We start from the raw sequence: 23,128 nt of genomic DNA, 5'->3' as shown, positions 1-23,128 counted from the left end.
TACTGCGCATGTCCGCTTGTAGTGCAGGCATGCTTAGTTGGCTCTGCCCAGGCCCGATGCCTGGCAGGGTGAATTCAGTGCCAGAAGATGCCGCGGGGAAGCTGCACGGAGAAGACTTTTCGGAGGATCCAGCCCGACCCTCACTCGTGGACTTGGTAAGTGTAATTTGATCGAATGTTGCCTACCCCTGAAACGAGCATTTTCCCCCCATAGACTATAATAGGGTTCGATATTCGATTCGAGTAGTCGAATATTGAGGGGCTACTCGAAACAAATATCGAACCTCGAACATTTTACTGTTCACTCATCTCTAGTTGTCAGTAGTTGGTTTAGATTATGTGGTCTAGGTAGTTGCGGTAATCAAAAGTAGGTCATTGACTTACTTTCAGTGACTAAGATTAACCCATGCTAAAACAACAAACACCATCTTATAGTTGTGATGATCTGGTTTTGATCATGTAGACTGGTCTACCCTTGGTCTTTGGTCGTTGACCTACTTTTAGTAACTAAGAATAGTGTAATGTAAACAAGCCAAGGGCAGCTATAACCTTAGAATTTCCCAAGGCAATTGGCACTTTTGATCCAAACCACATTTATTTGTAGGTATCTCTTTGTGACCAGTTCATGTGACCTGAAAAGAAATTTTAGGAAATTTTCTCATCTCGTCTTCTACAGCATCCCAAGTTTGTCGGATCTCAACCTCTTCAATTACCTTACTGTCCATTTAGGCTCCAAATTCTAAATCGTAATATTTAAGATAATTCTACTTTCCTCCCTTGTTATGTCTTTTTCTTGAACTTGGTGCTCTGTATCAACCCAACCACTAGCACAGAAACTGGTTCAAGCAGAAGCAAGTATTTTGTAAGACCATAAGTCACCAAAGAAGAGTGCTCACAACCAGTACATCAATGATCTCTGATGTGACAGCTGAATTTACATCTCTGACAATACTCTGCTAAAAGTACACTGTATATGTAATTCTAAGACATCATGTCCTGATATTGTGGGTAGTGCGGGCTTAAAGGGGTTGTCCCATCACAAGGATCCTATCTATACTGCTTGTTAATGTGAATGTAAGACTTTTCCTAAATACATTGCTTCAGCAAAACTGCTTTGCTTGTCCACTATCTTACTTTATTCAATTCATTGTTCACACAGCCCTTGACTTATCTGCTCAAAAGTCAAGTGATGTATCTGCTGCTCTCAGGGGGGGAGGGAGGAGGGGCTAAGTGCAGGGAGCGAGCCTGTGTATCTAGCTATTCCTGTGTCTACACCATGTGACCTAGCTTCCTGCTCTCAGATAGGGGAGAGGAGCTGCTTTCATTTCTTCTGCTGCTGCCTGTACTTCATAGTCCAATATGGGTGAGTGGAGCTACACACTAATTTGGGGGCGGAGCTAAACAGCAGGTTGCATGTGAATCCCCGCCCACTAAATGATTCAAGAAACCAGGAAGAAAGAAGATTTTACAACAGTGAAGACTGGTGAGTATGCGACGTGGGAATACCCCTTTAAGCGTCCAGTGAGTGGTCAGCTATCAACATTTGCATACTGATACCGAAAGTCTGTCAATCTTTGAGTCACCCTCTTCTATCAAACATTACCCTTTAAGCCTCTTGCACATGAGTATTTGGATGACACTTGGGTGATACTTCCATGCTCCATTCATTTCGATGGGGGGGTTCCGTTCGGACCTATTTTCACGGAACAGAGTAGGATCTACTTTATAATTATGACTGACCACGCACAGTCTGATGATAGAACTGATGAACACATTGGGATAACATATTAAACTGTGAGCAAGCTTTAGGTGTACACCATAGATGTCAATGAGGAGTAAACATGAGAAAAATATACATTTTATTCAACAATATAGAAAACAAACACTAAGTACAGAAAAAGAAAAAAAATTAGTTAAGTTTTTACATAATTACAAAAATAAAAAAAGTCAGTAAATAAATATTATCAAAGACACAATGAAAAACATTCTCATTATCATGATCTCTAATAGGTTGGTGGTCTAGTCCAACACTTTTCACGCCCCTCATGTAGTTTTCATATAGGTGAGGCGCGGACATCACCTTGGTCCGTCTGGTGAGACCTGAGTAGAAAAAATTGAGAAACCCTAGTCTAGACCACTGATGTCTAAGACCTGAGGTGTTCATGTTCTTGTCTTTGAAGGGTTAACAGCAGTTTAAAGGAATTGTCCAAGAGTAGACATTGATGGCCTATTCTAAAGATAAGTCATCAATATCAGAACGGGGCAATTTGACACCTAGGTACCCATCGGATCAGCTATTAAAACCATTGGCCTTCTTATGGCTCTGTACACTGTGTAGTGGCCATGACAGGGTGCTGTTGAGCGTCTCATTCAGGTGTAGCTGAGCTGCTTACTCATGGCTCAGTCACTACACAGTGTACAGAGCTGTCTGCTTCTGCCTCATACACTATGAAGATCAGGTTGTCACAGCAGGTTATTGGTGGAGTACCTGGTGGTGGACCACCACCGATTTGATACTCATGACCTATCCTAAGGATGGGCTATTCATATATTGTCTTGAACAACCCTTTTAAACATCAGCTCCAGAGATAAGCGATTGATCATTACAGTGTTAGGTATGAATACAATAAGATCAGATAATTTGGTACAAATAATTCTCGCCAATGGTGATGATCCTATGACAGGTCACTGTTCTATTCCCTGAGTCTCTTTCTTTATTTCTTGAGTTTAATGATTTACTCTGGAGAATGCTGAAAATTCTATCTGGATCGTCTTCAGACACCACTGTATAGTCTGAGATGATGCTCTCTATCCTGTAGCCAGTTCTTTGGTGTCCAAGTAGTCATATGGGCATATTCACCACTGTTCAGACTTATGGAGGTGTGGAATAGCTATTGATACAAATCCAGTAAATTCACAGTGTCTGCATCCTGAGAAAATAGAACACTCCTTGTTTCGAGGAGCTATGTCTTAAGGACTGATGTGAGGAGATGTGAGGAGTTCTTGAACATGACCTTCACCCAGTAAGTCCAGATGTCTCATACAGAAACCTTTATGGTCCTCGATCCTTGAACAGTCTGTTAGTCAGAAAATTGAATCATGGTAAAAAAGGAACAGAAATGTTATCTTGGGTTGTCATCTACAGAGATGTGCTCGGTCTATTTCCGTTCCAAAGTTGATGTCACTTCTTCCCACGTAAGGTCTTTTTAGAACTTACCATATTTGGACCATCACTTCACGTCTAAGTGACCATTCTTGATCGGTCACAAAATAGACAAATTCCACCAAACCCCTCGGCATTGGGGTGACTCATGTGCATGTTGGTTATTTTATAGGTTCCTCATCCTATATTATTAGCACATGTTGACATTTAGGACAGACAACTGTTTCTGCTTCTTGATCTTTCTCAGGCTTTAACCTTTCCTTATCTTCTTCTGTATTTAGGCGGCACAGAAGGAAGTGGGTGCAGGGTTACACCACAATGCATATGATGAGGCTGCAACACAACAGCGGCTTATTTATGCTCATCTCAAAACACTGAATCACCAATCTACTGAAATTGAGACATAACAATGAGTTATCATAGTATAAATAAACCACATTAAGAAATGTCTAGATTCTTCTTTAGGAGGGATAGTCTCTATTTCTCTAACTCCCTCTCTCTTAGATCCTTAAAGGGGTTGTACAGAAATTGGAGGTTGGGAGTGGTGCTGTATTTTCCACCACCTGTGTTCGTCTGGTTTCGTACCAATGCCTGAATACTGCCTTGGTCTTAACTAGAGATGAGCGAACAGTAAAATGTTCGAGGTTCAATATTCGTTTCGAGTAGCCCCATCAATATTCGACTACTCGAATCGAATATCGAACCCTATTATAGTCTATGGGGGGAAAATGCTCATTTCAGGGGTAGGCGATGTTCGATCAAATTACACTTACCAAGTCCACGAGTGAGGGTCGGGCTGGATCCTCCGAGAAGTCTTCTCTGTGCAGCGTCCCTGCGGCATCTTCCAGCTCTGAATTCACTCTGCCAGGCATCGGGCCTGGGCAGAGCCGAATGCGCATGCGCGCACTACAAGCGGACATGCACAGTCGGCACTGCCCAGGCCCGATGCCTGGCAGAGTGAATGAAGAGCCGGAAGACGCTGCGGGGATGCTGCACGGAGAAGACTTCTAAAGGTAGGAGAAGAACCAGCGTTGACTCGCCGACTGTATAGCATTCGGCCAATCACTGCTGATTCTGCATCAAACTTTTCCATTCAAATAGCGAGTGGTACTCGATCGAGTACGAGTATTTTGAATACCATAGTATTTGATCGAATACCTACTCGATGGAATACTACTCGCTCATCTCTAATCTTAACCTATTGATCTCAGCAGTTGCTGGCAACGAATCGGTGAGTGATGCCTCCAGTTCCTTGTCAGAGGATAGCTGATGGTTAATGATGCGAACTTCCAGTAACCAAACATCAGTGATGGCCAATGGAGCACCAGGAGAGTATGCTATATTTTTATTTTACATCTCCACAGGGCTTCCTTCAATTCCTGGACAGCCCCTTTAACTGTCCCTCTCTTTTAGACATTGGAATTAGATGTTTATTAATAAACTAAATTATCTTGTTCCAGAAACTATCTAACCGGTCCTTAGCTGTATATAACTTATGATATGTCATAACTTGGTTAACTTTAGTCACCAAGGCCAAAGCCCCACGTTGCGGAAATGCAGCTTATTTTGTTGCGTTTTTTGGAGCCAACACGAAGAGTGGTTAGATCAAGTGGTAGAAGTATAAGAGCTTCCTCAATGACTACAAAAGGAATGGGAGACATTCTCGATTTTTGCTCAAAAACCGTAGCAAAATCTGCAACAAAAAAACTGCGTTTCTGCAATTTGGGGTCTCAACCTAAATGTCTAGAATCAGACACTGAACCCAATTTTAACGTTTTACACATTGAACTATAAGTGCCCCTCTTCGACCATCTAAAAAATTGTGGTGTTTGCAAATCTATTTAGAAATGTACAATACATACCTTCTGTAAATGGAAAATCCATTGAGCGTATTCTTCAGGAGTCCTACATAAAATTAATATGGGTTCCATGAGGTCACCTAGAAGCAGATTTTTTTTTTTTAATTAGTATGTATTTTTCTAAAAAAAAAATTTCCATTTTGGTATTCTGACTAAACTTTTACTATCCAATGATCATAAATTATCCTAAATAGCAACTTTTAAATTGACTGGTTCTCTGCTGGAAAAGAACACGCATACCCCCACCCTACAAAACTGGTTCAATGCATGCCTAGGCCAACCCAAAATTTATTTGTAAATATATATTTCTTATGGCAATTTTATAAGCATATTTTGTAGGTTGTAGAAATTATATATATATATATATATATATATATATATATATATATATATATATATATATTTCAGAAAACTCATTTAAAGTTCATCTACACCACAAAATAAGATCTCCTGACATCTTGTTGCAAACCTGGAACCATGAATACTTTACAACCTTTTTATAACCCTCCTAACCATGCTGTGACTTGCTGTTGTTACAGGATGAAATGTGTGGGCCATGTTTTGTCTTATTTCTTAAACTGGTTCCCCTTTTTCATGATATATGGGGCTGTCTTGCATCTGTTATCTCTGCAGGAAGATACATGCATATTTCCCCCGCCCTAGTGGATGGGTAGATTTCTGGGTACCATATAAGGCACAGTAAAATGATATATGGAGTCTGTCAGGAGGTTCGTGCTACCAGAACCACATGCATCAATGCATCGCAGTTCTTCCCGCATCGCCTTAGACAGAAAGTTTGCAAAGGTTTCCTCTGCTGACTTTCTGTTACAGTTATACCTATGGCATAACTTTTTTCTTTTTTTTTAAATGTATATTGTGAGCCCCACATAGAGCTCACAATGTACTTTTTTTTTTCCTATCAGTATGTCTTTGTAATATGGGATGGAAATCCATGCAAACACGGGGAGAACATACAAACTGCTTGCAGATGGTTTTTTGTACTTGGCGGGATTTGAACACCAGGACTCCAGCGCTGCAAGGCTGCAACCACTGAGCCATCGTGTGGTCCCCCTCCGCTGGTGTTTCCGTAGGTATAATTGACATGCTGCGATTTCCAAAACCAGGCCGATTTTGGAAATAGAGGCATGTCTGCACCACGGTTTTTACCGCAAAGTTTGCATGGGATTCACTAGAATCCCATCCACTTTGCCCTGACTATAAAATGTTTCTATTTTGCAGCCCTTGCTTCCGTGGCTCCTATTTCAGAAGCAAGGCTAGTGCCTTTAATTCACGGCCATGGAAAAGTACACAATGTTAGGATGGGGTCCCGCAGGTTTTCCTTCCGGTGCACAGCGCCACCTGCGGGTCGATCCAGCTCTCGCCCTCGGCGTCGGACAGTGTGGTTTGTGGAGTCTAAGTCCAGCATTTGGCCTACTGAGCATGCTCGGACTTTTTGGAGACACTCTGAGGCCAAGTCCCATTCTCCCCCTACTGAGCATGCTCAGACTTTTTGGAGACGCTCTGAGGCTAAGTCCCATTTGGCCCATACTGGGTATGTCCAGTGAGGTTATGGCCACTGCCCTGTGGGCGGGGACTTGCTTTTATATGGTGTGAGCCGACGCCCGCCAGGTGCTCACACTTTGACTATCAACTTTGAGACAGGCGGTCAGGGCCAGGTTCCTGTGAAAGGCAGGTTGTCAGTTCACGGATTCTAGATAGGATTCCTGGGTACTGCCAGTAGGAAACTATTAGCTTGATTGAACTGTCCAGTAGAATTGTAGCTCCAAAGCTGTTTGTGGAGCCTTTGTGTTGCTGACCAGGGGTGACGTTTAACCCTTGGCAGCCTTTGTTGCAGCCAATTCACATTGGAAGCTGCCTAAACTCACTTGCCCAGTGAAGCCAACTGGTGTAAGCCTCATTGCAGTCGTTTCATATTAAAGTTGCACAAACACCCTTGCCCAGTGAAGCCAACTGGTGTAAGACGCATTGCAGCCAGTTCACACTAAAGCTGCACCAATACACTTGCCCAGTGAAGCCAACTGGTGTAAGCCTTCTTGCAGTCTGTTCACATTGGGATCTGCGCAGACACATTCATCCAGTGAAGTTAACTGGTGAACGTGTGTTGCTCCCTGTTCACACTAGAACCGCACAGACATACTGCTGCCCTGCTTAGGCAGACGGCCGCCCTCCTAGGGTTTGTGGACCTCGACTGCAACCACTACCACAGTCAAGAGGTTCCATTAAATTATAATTTATTTATATAGACAGAACCGTAAAACAGTTGTCTGCAACCGACCTCAAGCTGAGGCCCCACGTTATGGGAAAACAGGTTTTTTTGTTGCAGATTTTGCTGCGTTTTTTATGCCAAAGCCAGTATTGGACTGAGCAGAAGGGAGACATATAAGAGCTTCTTATACATTCCCCACTCTTTTTGTAGCCGTTCTTGGCTCAAAAAAAACACAACAAAATCTTCAAAAAAAAAAAAAACTTTGTTCCCGTAACGTGGGGCCAAAAAAAGGAGCAATGAGTGGGGAAAAGTGTCCTCTATTTCGTACGGAGAGAGACACATTGTTGACTCAGCTTCAATGTACCTGTAATCTGGAACTCTAGGTGTCCATTCCAAGTTAGGCTTTCCTCAATGTGAATAGCATTCAATGGCAGAGTACCCTGTGAAATAATAAGAATATATCCTTGTAATTTATTAAAAATACATTAAAAGTAATGTAATATTCAGACAATGGCCCCCTGTGTTGTGTATGTGTGGCTTGTGTACTAGAACGTTTTGTAGGGACTAACATAGAATAGGGGGGTCCATAGCAAAGATCAAATTGGACATTCAATTATGCTTATTATAGAAAAAGGGGCTGATGTTGGTTTATCAGCTCCAAGACCCTTCACGCCCTTCTTATGTACTAACACACGAGAGGGAGCCCTACATATAGGCCAAGTATATCTGACCAGTGGAGGACTGACAGGTGGGCCCAATACTAGTTAGATGTAGGAAGCTACTTCTGATGCCCATACTATATACAATACAGGTCCAGTAACAGTTTCCTCCAGTCGCTCTATAGTGGCCAGACACTGGTACTGTTGCTCAGTTCCCATTGACTTTGGAGCTGTAGTACCAGCACCTGGCCACTATACAGAGTATGGAGCCAGAGAACAACGGCCCGGAGCTCCGGGGAGCGGCAGCGGTTCTGTGCAGGTAAGGTTGAGTGATCGGGATCGGAATTCCGTTCCCGATCTTTTTTAGGCAGGATCGGAACCCGATCACGATCATGAAATTTACTCGATCACAGATCGGGATCCGATCTTTTCTGATCCCGATCGCTCAACCCTAGTCCCAAATGATTTTTGGACTTATAATTCACTAGAAGTGATATGGAACAGTTACAATATATGAATAATTTCACCATAAGCCATAGGTTACTCAGGGATAACACAATAAAAAAATACAAAAAAAGAGAGAAGCTGTAAATCTTAAATAATCCAAGGCCAAAGACAAAAACAGGTTACCTGATGTATTACTGATGTTTTCCTGGCATCAACTGAGAGGAACACTAAGTCTTCAGGAAATAACACCATAATGCGGTCCTCAAAGTCCTATAGAATAATATAAATGATATAATATTATGTATAATAATAATACGTAATATACAATAAATCATTACAGGGATCCACCTGTCTCCACCCTCTCCAGCTTTTCGCACTCTTTAATAGATGTGGTTCCACTGATTCTGGCCCAGTTGGATTTTTTCTGTAACCCCCACCATTCCTGAGTAATCGTGGATTTAGGTTTGTTGCATAATTTTATTGGTCATTATAAGACGGGTTCATTATGCATTTTTCAAAAATTTCAAGCTTGACACGTCCCAAGACTTTTGGGACCCAACACTCATGAATCAGACCCAGAGTATAATAGTATAATAATGTATATTCCCTCACCATTCCTGTATTCTCTTGCAGCATCCAAAGTTCTTTCTCAGGTGGCCTCCTGGGTGAGTCAAATCCTCATGATGTTGACCAGCCACATATAACCACTTAGGACCAATCATAGGTCTCAATGGCCAGCCAGGACTCCTGACATAGGTGCGGGAATAGGCCAGGAGATGCTGAGGAAAGAACAATGGATGCCGCAAGGGAGCCCGGGAGAGGTGAGGGAAAGTGAGCATGACTATAATTTTTCTGTACCTCAATTTTCTCCTTAAAGTTTGTAAAATTTGAAAATGTTTCAACAAAAATAATATTTTAAAAAAATGTTGTACCTACCCCATCTATCGTGTGAGCTGCCTGCACCGATGATAAGAAGATGACGTGGCCCATGTGGTGGATGGCTTTCCCTTCCCATTTCTGGATAGGACATGATGACAGATACCTTATGAGTTCCCTCTTCTTCCATAACTGGTCACATGGAATCTTGCAGAAGAATAAATTGTGTGAATAAAGTTGATCTGAACCCCTCTGCAAACTCTCTTTTATGGTAGTAGTCATTCAGGACTCTCATCTATTGGCCAGAACGGAAAGTGGCTACAAGCCTATATGTCACATAGGAGAACCCGGCACATCTCGGCTGTACTTGAGTGGCTCATTGCTTTCTATAGGAACACTTGAGCCCGGGATCCTCCATAGATTAGTATTAATTGTTGAGGTCCCAGCAGCTGAACCTCTGCCATGGAGATGCAGACAGAGAATGGCAGGATATCTGCAGTTTCAATTGATTTCATGTATACTGTGTCTTTTAAAACAGGGGTCCCCAACCATCGCTCTGGACCGGGACTGGGCCGTTGTTTTTTTTGTTTTTTTTTTTGTTTTTTTTTGTGAAACAGGGTAGATACATGTCGACCAGGGTCCCAGGCATGGTGAGTGTATCAGAGGCAGAAACTGATGTGTATTATGACAATCTCTGTACAGCACTACACAATACGTTGGAGCTATATCAGCAACAAATAAATATATCATTCTAAGTTCATTGCAATGAATGGATTATTGTTATCCTTATAGCGACATCATGGGGAGCCTAATATGACTTTACATTTAAAGATGTTAGTAAATATGTCTGGTGATAGTAAATGTGATATTTATCCAATAATAAAGGAAACTCAGCGGTTCTATAATCTTAGTAAACTCATTACTTTTGCTATACTGTAGATGCGTCCGTCTCCTGCGGTTTATTATTATACATTTCACTGTCCGCCGTCTGCAGGAATTTGTCTACTGAGCCTAAGAAAATACTGCCATCTGGTGGAGGAACATGGAACAGCAGGAGCAACATTTTGATTGCATTTTACATACTGGCTACTGCAGGACCAACTATAATACTGAGTGGCTACTTAGAAATAAATACATAGTGAAACATTGTTATTTGTAATATGGATTAAAATCTTATTTTTTTAGCATGCCTTTAAGGGAGGGATCTGCTTACACTATCAAGGTACACTTTTCCCTTTGGAGAAAGTGAGATTCTGAATACAGTTTTCTTAGATTTTTCAGGCTTTTGCCTTGCATATACTTAATTATATGTGAAAAGTCTCAAAAAAGCATAAAAAGTCTCAATTTGCGCAAAGTCTCTATATGGCGGACCCAAATGACGGAGACCATGGCACTGGTGTGAAGTTAGAAAAAACCTGATTTATCATCTCACATCAGTCACTGTGATAAATCTGGGGTATTTTCAGACTGCCTAAATTTACTCTAACAATTAGGACACATGAGGTGACTATAGAGCGCCATCTGTTGATCCTAGTTGTGAATTACAGCCATTACATAGCACTGTTTCCTACATAGTTCTACACTGTACACACTATTGCAAAAGTTTGGGATGTCCTAGAGTGATCATTGTGATCCTTGAATTATAAGGATGACCATTTATTGTCAAAATCAGTGTCTTTCTGGGGGTGCAGGCACCGGGATCTTGCAGGGACAGCTCAATGACAAGTTCACTATCAATACTTTCCCAATATAAATTGCTCCTGTTATTGTCTCCACTCATCTTTACTCTCAGTGAACTCACCAGATACAATAAAATGCTGATGGTTGGCGATACCGGAGGGTAGTGTCTATTGGCTTCTTGGATATGCTTTTGTAAGGCTGAAATCCAAAGACTTCTCTCGCTGGAGCTCAGACAGGACACTTGTCGTGGCTCAATCATTGGACCTCAATAAAATGCAAAATATATGTAGAAGTGTTAAAGGAGATAAATGACCTGCTCTTACATATCCATATCAGAGAAGGGACGATCCCTATGAGTAAGACGACCATGTGAGGTGCCAGGTAGGTGCAAGTCACTCTGCCTTGGCCATGTTATTTGGACAGGACCTGTACTTTGTCATCTCTGATACAAACTGCAATGTTTTTTTTGGTGGGTAGTATGGTTGGATGTCTTCATGCAACCTCATCTACTATGTGCCTTATAGAGGCATCACAGAGTTCCTACAGATTTGTGGTCTCAGAGACTCTGTCTGTCTCCCTACAGCCTCTTTGCACATGGCTCTGTATGCATGTACATGTATGTATTTATATACGTATATATTTATATATAAATATAAGTATGTATGTTGTGAAAGAGTGAAGGGTGTGGTCTGGGAAGACAGGTATGTTCCAGCCAGGTAGCTAAAGGGTGTATAGTAAAGACCCACACCAGGGAGGTCAACTGACTAATTAAGTCCTGATATAGTCCTGACTAGGACTGTCACACCACACTGACAGAGCTGACCTGTCCAGACCAAACCTACAAAGCAGGTACTGTGCCACCCATTGTTGTTGCCAAGGTGGGAGTCTGGTAGTCAGGCTCCTGTATAGTCAGGGGAAAAGTTTCTTATGTTTAGTTAGTTCTCAGCCGAGAAGGTTTTTGTTTTGTTTGTGCCTCTGCAAAGGCAGTTTATGCACAAGAAGTGAATAAAGCCTGAACTTAAGTGCAACCCAGTCTCTGTGTCCCTGTTTCCTGCACTGCTACCGAGCATCTACCTGAGCGATTCCCCACAATGTATTTTCACAAGCCTATATTTGTGTATTAGGCCTAAATGGGTAACATACTTACCACTGATTTTAAAATTATAGCCAGTATTGGATTGTTCACAGACTACACTCATCCCCGATAATGGAAGAAGACCCTGAAATCCAATAAGGCTGCATAGTTAGTAAAAATTCATTATGTCAGTTTGTTCTCTGCAGATCTATATTAGAGATGAATTTAAAGGGATTGTCTGTTCAAAAAAAATAAAGAATTGCAAAAGTTCCTACTTGTAAGATAATAGAATCTTATCCATAGAACTATGTCAACTTTTAGCAATAAGCTTTGCTTTGTTCCCTGTCACGTGGCTTCCTGTGATAGCATAATGCCCTATCTACCATGGGCTTCTTTCCTGGAAGCAAACCATTGAAGGGGAGGAGCTTAACGCCGAAGGGCAGGGCTATCGGTAATATAGCAGCAAGCACCACCATGTACTTACAAGGTGTCTGGCCTTGTCTCTTCATGTTACTCTCCTTATAGTCACTCCACCCTCAGGAACTTTTACAATTCTTTTTTATGATCAGACAACCCCTTTAATTCTTTAGGGTCGTACCTGGGATAATTTTATGCATTTACTTAATGATGATAATATAATGATAGTCAAGTAGTTAAGTTATAGGGGTAACAAACAAATTCATTCCATTAGAAGATACTAAAGATATGCTACTAAAGGTTAAGCTACAGCTGAAGCCCAAAAAACATGGTGGAATGCAAATAGGGGGTTACATACGTTTCACTGATCCTGGCACAATGGGAATTTTTTTTCTCCAGCCCTCGCAATTCCCAAGCGATTATTTTTGTTTGTTTCCTTAGAATTATGTTCTCTGTTGTCAAGTGGGCGGCCCCCGGCTGGAGCAGAAAAACACGAACCGCCCACATGACACATAATTTTGCTGAAACGAACAGCATTGATTACTCAAGAACTGTAGGGGCTAGAGAAAAAGATTCCAAGGGCTCCAGAATCAATGAAAGAGAACCTATCAAAGGATGCAAAGAGTTATTAGAAGTGGTTAAAGGTCCATCACTATAACCTGCAAACTCCATGTGAACATTAATAAGAATTTTGGCTGCAGTCAAATATTGTCATAAAGTACCGCATAGAGTCGTGAGGGGGAAGAGCGTTTACCTGTTAGTCTGTTCTTTACCTGATAAATAAATCTCCTCTCCTTGTGATCCATGGAAAGAATTAACAAGTGCAGAGGAAACAGAACCATGAAGCATTCTGACATCTCCTGTAGAGAAGATACGCCTTGTTAGCTTAGCGCTACAAACACATAAATAATGAGTTATCCAAATCTTACTATTGAACGATCCACTGGATCCTAAGCATAGGCCATCAATAGTAAAAACTGGATAACCCCCCCTTTTTTTTGTAGATTGTGAGCCCCATATAGGGATCACAATGTACTTTTTTTCCCAGTATGTCTTTGTAGAATGGGAGGTAATCCATGCAAACGCGGGGAGAACATACAAACTCCTTGCAGATGTTGTTCCTGGCAGGATTCAAACCCAGGACTCCAGCACTGGCAAGGCTGCAGTGCTAACCACTGAACCACCGTGCTGATCCCTTTTTTTTTTTTTTTTTTTTTTTTCTTGCTCTTTAAGTCATGATTGGTTATGTTCCAGGTCAAAAAATTGAGCAAATGTTTCTTCCTGCAGAGGTGTAGTTAGGGTTTCTTCACCCAGGCTATAGGTTCTATCTTCTCCTCTATCTCTGGTTCTGTATCTAAATACCGCAGACCTCCCCCTAAGTACACCCCCGCTTAAAATCAGGCTATAAAACCAATTCCATTAATTCATCACAAAACAAAAAACCCACTCCTTTACCTCCGTGTGACTGATCTGCATGACGGCCAGTGACGACATGACCACCTGTCCATAAGATCTGATGTCCTGTCCTTCCCATCCTTGGATTGGCTCTATTAAGATCATGTGATTCAGGTCTTCTCGGGTTCTCCCCCAAAATAGAATAGGCTGAAAAAAATCAATATTTAGTCACTGACAATAAGACAGATGCAGTATAAAAAGCTTACAGGGGTTCATAACTACAGATGGTCCATACGGGGGCTTCATAACACTGATGGTCTAACTTTAGGACTGGACAATACTTGACTGGAACAGCTGCCAAGGTAGATTGTTCCCTTGTGTCTGGCACAGCAGCTCATCCCTATAACTGTGCTTCCCAGGGTGTTGCAAGTGCAACACCTTCGCCTTGGCATCAGCATTCCATCTTGGGGAGCAACGAGGAATGTTCACGTTTCCGCAAGCTTTTCCTGCCCGTGAACATACCCTCATTCCTCTATTTCCCTTCACGTAGATACTGTAGCATAGTAAGGTTTGGGTTTGAATGTGATTGAGGTTAACATATGTGTGGACTCTGTATGTTCTCCTTGTGCTTGCTTGGTTTTCTAAAATGTTAACTGGCTTCTTCCAAGGCTCTAAGATGACCTTACTGTCCAGAAAATTGCCTGCATTTCCCGGCCAGTGACCGAGACTCCTTACATCATGGTGGTCTAATGATACTAGGATTTCCAGCCACTCTGTCCCCTATCCTGTAGTAAATATAATATGCAACAGTAGGGCTGCGGGGAGGCCAGGATTCTTAAAATTATAGACAGTTTTAGTCTCCGAACCAGATTCAGGCCAGGAAATGTGAGTATAAAATGTTTGTATTTTTCAGATTGTATTTGCCCAATGTGCATGGGACTTAAAGGGATTCTACTATTAAAAACTTATAATAGCCTTAAGGAAGGCTGGTTACGTTCCAGCTCAAAAAATTGGCTATTCGTCTCCTACCTTTAGATGTCTCCACATGCCCATGGCCACAAGAAAAATGGCCGCTTACACAGTATTGTAATCGGCCATTTTCTTGTGGCCGGCGGGCATGCGCAGTCAGCTTTGCCCTAGGCCCGAGGCCTAGAAGTTTGAAGCCACTGCCGGAAGAAAAAGCGGTGAAGACCCCGTTCCTGAAGAAGATGGAGGCAGTACTAGAGAGTTCTCTTGCAGCATTGGGGACGCCCCCAGTGCTGTATGAGCGATGGAGACCACCCCCAGTGCTATGAGAGCACTCATTTGCATACCGGCGGAAAACAGGATTTTAACCGAACAGCGGGGCAGAGATGACATATAAAGGTAGGAGACGAATAGCCTTTCTTAAGGCTATTCCGATGTGTTAGGGAGAAAAAAAAAGTTTTTAATGGTAGAATCCCTTTAAAAGGATGTATCCTCACATGTAAATATGTTGGCCAATGGACACACAATTTTGTAGGAAAAAACTGAAGAACTGCCTTGTAAATCATGCTGTCATAGTCAGGTGCACTTGGTAGCTGGGGTATGTCGACAAATCCTTAAAAATTTATAATGAGTCCCACTGGGGACTATGGATGACTTGAGTGATCTCTGTACAATTCTGCAAAATATGTTTGCGCTATGTAAGCTTATGATCTCTAAAAAGTCACCCAAACCATAGTCTCATGTATTGTTTTTTTTTAAAAGGAGTAAGAATATACCTTTATGGCTATGAAGGAATGCAGAGATAACCATCTTTTTATGGATATATCAATCAGTCTGCAAGTGCACTGGGGGCGGGATCTGCCAGATATTCATTCAGATAGCCGTGATACAGGCAGAAACTGAAAAAGTAATTAACAGCCAAAGGGGCAGTGATACCAGAAGAGAGCTGGAGCACTTGTAGCCATCTGCAATTCTGATAAAGCTGGCCCCGCCCCCAGTGCACTTGACGGTTGATTCATCAACAAAGGCATGTTTCCGTTCCTACTGTATTTAAGACCTCTACACAATACTGTTATGGGTTTGGGAGCCATTTTAGACTTGTCAGGTTCCCTTTAAATAAAAAGTCAACAATTAACCCTGCAGTGGCCATGCTATGTGCAGTTTATGGATAGCTATTGCTTATGCTTATGCATTGCTTGCATGTAGGATCAATCCACCTTTGACAAGGTCTGTTCCTTGTTATGTGTCAAAAACACCTAGGACAACACATGGGTAAAGAAGCTAAAAGGAATGTCAGTTCTGTGATGACGGCTTCATTTACATATCAGTTTACTTTACTATCTCCTGCCGCCGATTCTTTTATTTATGGCGTTCCAGGTTTCTTTGCTATCTTCTCCTGTTTTGATCACGCTGTCACATATTACATTAATAGGCCATGTGTTTCCCTATCTACAAAGTAGATATTGCTGCAGAACTTCAGCTGAAATTACGCCTTCTGTCAGATATTGAAATTTTTGTTTTAAGTTTATGTTCATTTGATGACTTCTCAGGAGATGGTGACTTGTTTATTGCAGGGTAGAATTATATAATCGTGATTTTTTTAGCAAATCCAATATTCTGAGATGAAGAAATGATAGCTGCTGCGAGAGGTAAAGGAAATCAATTCTATATGGGCTAACGCCATGTTCACATTTGCACCTGGGGGTTCGTTGTTCTGGTCTGTTAAAGCAGTGGCCCCCAAACCCCGGTCCGTGGACCAGGATTGGGCCGTTGGGAGTTTTTTGCTGGTCCGTGGGCTGGCCTCAGTCTTAGCTGGATACTTTGTGCTAGGCCAAGTTGCTAAGATAACGTGTAAACTATCAGGTAGCGCGGCGTCTTGTAGCTGCTAAGGATTAGAGATGAGCGAACACTGTTTGGATCAGCCGATCCGAACAGCATGCTCCCATAGAAATGAATGGAAGCACCTGTGACGCCGGCCAGCCGCCGGCAAAGTCAGCGTCACAGGTGCTTCCATTCACTTCTATGGGAGCGTGCTGTTCGGATCGGCTGATCCGAACAGTGTTCGCTCATCTCTACTAAGGATGCCACGCTACCCAATAGTTTACATGTTACCATAACAACATGGTCTAGCGTGAAGTATCCAGCCTCGGTGTCTAGTGATTCGCCATGTCCGCTCAGATGCTTATGTCACGCCTGCCTGCCGCGCAGAGCATCCCGGTGGAGAGCCTTCCTGTTCACACGTTAGAACCAGGATATAACCCCGCCCGCATATGACCAAAGCCCCGCCCTTACCCATGCAATAGATGGGAGTTGAAGGGGTTGTCCAGGATTTAAAGCAATCTCAGATGCAGCTGGTGTAAAGTCCCAATCCCCTTTCCCTCCTGTCCCAGGAACCGACGTACTGGAAGTGGAGAGGTTCACGCTGAGACCAAACAGAGTAACATATGTGAGTGACGTCACCAGTCCCTTTCTAGCAACTGTCATGGCTAGGGTTGAGCGATCGTGTTCGGAAAAAATCGGATTCTGATCGGCGATCGAGAAAATTTAACGATCGCAATCGGAATTCCGAACACGATCTTTTTAGGTGGGATCGAGATCGGTAGTATTTCCCACAATGCCTTCACACTGAGTGTATAGTGTATACTCAGTGTGAAGGCTCCGCTGCAGTTCCATAGGAATGAATGGAAGCAGCCGGCACACAGCCTTAACCCCCTGCACGCTGGCTGCCTCCATTCATTCTAATGGGAGACTAAAGTAACATCTCTAGTAGCTACTTACCTCCAGAGATGGCTGCTCCGGTGTTCTTCGCCTCGCTGACCCCTCCCTGCCAGGTTAGGAGAGTGTGGGCGGGTTAGAAGAGTGTGGGCGGGTACAGGGCGGGGAGACGTGACATCTCCCCTCCCAGTACCCGCCCACACTCTCCTAACCTGGCAGGGAGGGGGCAGCGAAGGGAGAAGAAGACTGCAGCTGGAGTGGCAGCGAGGCGAAGAACAGCGGAGCAGCCATCTCTGGAGGTAAGTGGACACCAGGGGGGGACTAAGTAGCCAGAGGATTAAAAAAAAAATCCTCTGGCTACTTAGTGATTCACTACACAGCGTGGATTCTAACAATTCTTAGATTCCATGCTGTATAGTGAATAGGATTGCTTTTAAAATCCGATCTGCGATTAATAAAAAAAATCCCATTGACTTGCATTGGGATCGGAATTGGGATCGAGATCGTGTTCGAATGAAAAATGATCGGAAATCGAATTTTAAAATCGATCCTGAAAAGTCAGGATCGGCTCAACCCTAGTCATGGCCAGTGATTGGTCTCCATGGTCATGTGAGCCTCTTCGCAACCAGCGCAGTGATTCCCATCAAGGAGGAAAGGGAACCGGAACTTGAGAACAGTGCACCAGGGATAAGTAAATTTGTATTTTTTGGCATTAGGTGGGGGAGGACCCAGGACTTGGCAACGGAGCACCAGGGATAGGTATTTCTTTTATTGTTTATTTTACACCCACCTCATTTGCACAGTTTGCTCTAAATCTTGGACAACTCCTTCAATGAAGTTTTCACCCTAGACTTTTTGCTATCTTCCCGAGACATCTTGAACTGTCTCTCGACACTTTTAAATTGTTTTCACTATAGCCAGTGCCTGAGGGTGTCCTAGTTTTTGGAACAATCTTCACTTCAATAAGACAGAACTCAATTATAGTTTCTTAAAATTATCTATAGGAATACAACATACCTTAGACACAAACTGTGTGTGTACTGTGTGAATATCTGCCTTGCCAGGGGTCAGGATCTATAGGAAGAGAAACATTATGGTCATACATTTTAAGCTTCCCTCCAGAAAATGTTGATCTTCAAAGAAATTTATCGGCCTCTTTTTATCTTATAATTATATTTTTTTCTGACGTTATGCTTTGTGCACAGGATTTTTCTTGATTTTGTGATGATTTCATGAATATTACACAAGACTCATCACTTAACTTATCCTTAGGATAGGTCGTCAATATCAGATCTGCAAGGTTCTGACACGCAGGACCTCACAGATCAACTGCTCCGAGACATTGCGGCTTGTTGTAATAGTCCATAAGGATAGGCCATCAATATTAATAGGTGAATAAACCCTTTAAATCCCCCACCATATTAATTCGAAATAATGTGATCAATCCTGTAGAGCAAACCCCAGAGAGGACAAGGTCCAAGGTCTTCCAGATGTGGAAATTTATGCTTTGGTAAAATAGTTAGGTTATCCTCTGTAATTTTACTAAATGGACTTAAAAATCCAAATCTTAATAAAGCTCCCCCTCTTCAGAGCTTGTATGGGATTATTTAAAGGGATTCTACCATTAAAACCTTTTTTTTTGTGGATAAGACATTGGAATAGCCTTTAGAAAGGCTATACGTCTCTTACCTTTCCTTTAGGCTTGGTCTCCGCTGCGCCGTTCCTTAGAAATACCGTGTTTTACCGGTATGCAAATGAGTTCTCTCGCAGCGATGGGGGCGTCCCCACCACTGCCAGAGAAGTGTCTGCAGCGCCACCTCCTTCTTCGTCTGCAGCGTCATCTTCAATGTCTTCTTCCGGTGCAGGCTCGTAACTTCTAGGCGTCGGGCCTTGAGCAGAGCAGACTGCGCAGACGCAAAGGCCACGGGAAAATAGCCGCTAACAATACTGTGCAATACCCTGGCTTGTACACCTGCGCAGTCTGCTCTGCTCAAGGCCTGACGGCGAGAAGTTACGAGCCTGCGCCGGAAGAAGATCATTGAAGATGACGCTGCGGACGAAGGAGGCGGTGCTGGAGACAATTATCTGGCAGCGGTGGGGACGCCCCCATCGCTGTTTGAGCGCTGGGGCCCGCCCCCATCGCTGTGAGAGAACTCATTTGCACACCGGTAAAAAACAGTATTTCTAAGGAACGGCGCAGCGGAGACCACGTCTAAAGGTAAGAGACGAATAGCCTTTCTAAAAGCTATTCCGACGTCTTATCCACAAAAAAAAAAGGTTTTAATGGTAGGATCCCTTTAAGCTTACCTGTCTGCCATGTAGACTCTAAACAACCTACTTTTTGTGTACCATGGAGATCACCTCAGAACATAAATTAACCCATGTATGGTGACGCAATTGCAAACCATCTACAGCTGACTATGAGTCTGTCTTTCCATCCTCCACTTTTGCTTGGAGATATATTGAGCAAGGAGTCATGTCACCCACAAAACATGTTAATGGGAACAAGTTTATAAATGACAGGGTTTCTTGCCAGACAGGGCAGGGGCAGAAATTGCCCCGGCATCCAGTTGTACACTCTGCTCCGAATCGCGAGGCGAAACAGCCTGAAGAATGAGCATCTCGTTTCTTTTTCCGGGAGCCGGAACAATCCGGCTCCTGGGAAAAACACCTGACTGGCTCCCATTGATTTCAATGGGAGCCACCTTTTTGGTCAAAATTTTGAAGCGAATACAGCCTCAAAATCCTGCCCAAAAATCTCTGTGTGAATTTACACTAAGGTATCAACTAAGGCAGTTATAGAAGATAGATGGAGAGGGAAGTTCAGTATTCAAGAGAGCCAAATGAATGGGAAGTTGCTGTAAATGACACAGGGTAACTGCAACCAGAACCTTCCTAAATTTTTGAAAAGGTAAAGTAGTACCTCTATATATTGGGGTCTTTCTGTAAAAAAGTGACTATTCCTGTTTACACCTCAAACTTGTTTCCATGTGTTGCCTTATTTAATGAACCCCACAGAGTTTGTAGGGACGCAGTTGGGTCTCTTCAGATATCATGACATCAGGACGCTTGGTGTGCCCCACATGACTGGGAAACAATCACAGGTCTTAGTGGTGACCCTTGAGTGCATAATATCACCCAGGAGAGTGGAAGAAGCCAGAAGAGGATCCAGAGAGAGTGCCAGATGCCACGAGAAGGCTCAGAAGAGGTGAAGGAAGGCCTCCACCTATTACACCCTAGAGTCTGAAGGGACCCCAGGGTATAACCATTTCACTGCTGGATTGCAGGTAACAAACCTCCAAAGTTTCATGTCTGGACAAGCACAAAACTTTTAGAAAGTTCGGGTTGACTCTGGTATGATCTGAACCGGTTTGCTCATCTGATGAGCAGAGAATCAGTGTGATCTGGTGAGATCTGTGAAGAAACCTGGCAGTAATTTTTTAATCCCCATATAGAGTAACCTTAATAGTATTATATAATGGCAATAAAAACCAAGAGCTTTTCTGGGTAACACTGGATAATTCAGGTCCTTCAAATAGAGACATATTTTGTAATCTTTCAACAGATGAGGACCCTGTACAGAGGACTCCCCCACACACACACACCGTCCACTAACTCAGAATACCCTGATAGGATATTTAAAATCAGCTTTCTAAATGACAGAATCCCTTTAAAACTTGTGCTTAGAGAATTTCTAAGCAGATGTTTCTTGAGATTTTGCCTGTGAGTCAGCGTGAGTATGGGATTTAGTCAGAACACTATCTTTTTCTTACGTGGCAGGGCATGTGATATCCCTGTGATACATCGCTTATGTGTGAAATCTTGTTCCTACCCACTAGTATCTTATTTCTATGCCTTGCACAGCTCCTGCAAGTCTGTACTAGGCATAGCACAGTGCATTCATTATACCTGCAAAATTAAAGGGGTTATCCTCCAAGACGAGAACGTTGGTGGTAGACGGTGCACCCATCCACTTCAATGGTTGCTTCATCCACCACCAGTCACATCCAGAATTGTTACATTATCTCCCAACCGTCCCGATTTCCACGGGACATTCACGATTTCGGTGACGTGTCCCGCGGTCCCGGTTGGAGGGAGGTATGTCCCGATTTCAACTCAGATCTGTGTCTGGAGGTTGCAGATCTGAGTTGAATACATACGCGACTAAAGCAAGGAGCTGTCAGAGCTCAGCTCCTTGCTTTGCCGCTGCACTCCGGCTAGCGGTTGTGTAGGCGCGATGTGATGACGTCACATCGCACCTACAACAGTGTTAGCGAGACTGCGGAGAGAGCGGCGGGGGAGCGAGGAAAAGGTGAGTATAAGTGGTTTTTGTGTGTAGACATTGAGGTGGAACATGAAACTGGGGGTAGATGAAGGAGAGGATGGCATGACACTAGGGGCAGAGATGGGGGGGACATGAATCTGGGGGCAGAGATGGAGAGGACATGATTCTGGGGTCAGAGATGGGGACATGAATCTGGGGGCAGAGATGTGGGGACATAAATCTGGGGGCAGAGATGGGGACATGAATCTGGGGGCAGAGATGGGGGGACATGAATCTGGGGGCAGAGATGGGGGGACATGAATCTGGAGGCAGAGATGGGGACATGAATCTGGGGGAAGAGATGGGGGGACATGAATCTGGAGGCAGAGATGGGGACATGAATCTTGGGGCAGAGATGGGGGGACATGAATCTGGAGGCAGAGATGGGGACATGAATCTTGGGGCAGAGATTGGGGGGCATTAATCTGGGGGCAGTGATGGGAGGACATGAATCTGGGGGCAGAGATGGGGGACATGAATCTGGGGACAGAGATGGAGGGGACATGAATCTGGGGGAAGAGATGGGGGACATGAAACTGGGGCAGAGATAGGGGCATGAATCTGGGGGCAGAGATTGGGGAGCATTAATCTGGGGGCAGAGATGGAGGGAGGGCATGAAACTGGGGGCAGATGAAGGGTGTATATGAAACTGGGGGAGAGATAGAGGGGGGACATATAATTTACGGGTGACTGTTGGAGTGACTGACCACTTGCGCTACATTCATTGCTATGTAAAGCCAAATCTTATCCTCTCTAGAAGTTTTCTTAGTCCAGGACAAGTTTGCACAAAGGCCTTTATGAAGTTTAGGCGGCTTAGATAAATATGTGTAAAAGCCTCTATTCAGATGTGGGACAGACACAGCATTGTTATCCTCAGAGGGCGATCACATTGGGGATGAGGAAGTTTTACATTGTGCCATAATTTACCATCCAAGTGACATTTTCTGAGGAAGTGTGAGATTACCCAGGGCTTCAGAATGGATGAATACATACAGCTTTGTGGTTATAGGGTGCAATAGCAAATCCAGAGACAGTAGTCTCACTAGATTTTGGTTAAATTCCTGTGCCTAGTACAATCAGCTGACTGAAGAGGCAGCAGTGCCCCAGTGACTGTGAACGGTACTGCAGTCTAATCTCATTCATTTGTATAGGACTCATCTGAAAGATCATAGACTCTAATCAATCGCTGCACCAGTTCATTACAAAGGTTGGATGTCATCAAGTTTTCCCAGATTCATATATAACCAAGAAGTCCAGATCAGCTTGTGAAGCTATATTCATATATGCAAGTTTTGTATGATCCACATCTGATCCGGCTTCAAAAAT

At 43.3% G+C, this 23,128-nt stretch overlaps 1 protein-coding gene across 1 annotated transcript in view; it reads right to left on the bottom strand.

The window, feature by feature from the left end:
• Positions 1-2,854: 2,854 nt before the first annotated feature.
• The window catches only part of LOC142210493 (putative pleckstrin homology domain-containing family N member 1), a 41,015-nt gene continuing 20,741 nt past the window's right edge, over positions 2,855-23,128 (bottom strand). The window contains exons 3-12 of the mRNA XM_075279682.1: positions 18,496-18,552; positions 13,858-14,004; positions 13,176-13,262; positions 12,058-12,130; positions 11,032-11,174; positions 9,291-9,437; positions 8,538-8,624; positions 7,613-7,688; positions 5,025-5,101; positions 2,855-3,495 (exon numbers count right to left, since the gene is read on the bottom strand). Coding sequence (XP_075135783.1) covers positions 3,424-3,495; positions 5,025-5,101; positions 7,613-7,688; positions 8,538-8,624; positions 9,291-9,437; positions 11,032-11,174; positions 12,058-12,130; positions 13,176-13,262; positions 13,858-14,004; positions 18,496-18,552 — 966 coding nt within the window. The 3' untranslated portion in view covers positions 2,855-3,423. The remainder of the gene's footprint in view (positions 3,496-5,024; positions 5,102-7,612; positions 7,689-8,537; positions 8,625-9,290; positions 9,438-11,031; positions 11,175-12,057; positions 12,131-13,175; positions 13,263-13,857; positions 14,005-18,495; positions 18,553-23,128) is intronic.

Source organism: Leptodactylus fuscus, chromosome 6 (assembly GCF_031893055.1).
Source record: "Leptodactylus fuscus isolate aLepFus1 chromosome 6, aLepFus1.hap2, whole genome shotgun sequence".
NCBI classification, from domain to species: Eukaryota; Metazoa; Chordata; class Amphibia; order Anura; family Leptodactylidae; genus Leptodactylus; species Leptodactylus fuscus.
This window is presented reverse-complemented; position numbering and strand designations above follow the sequence as displayed.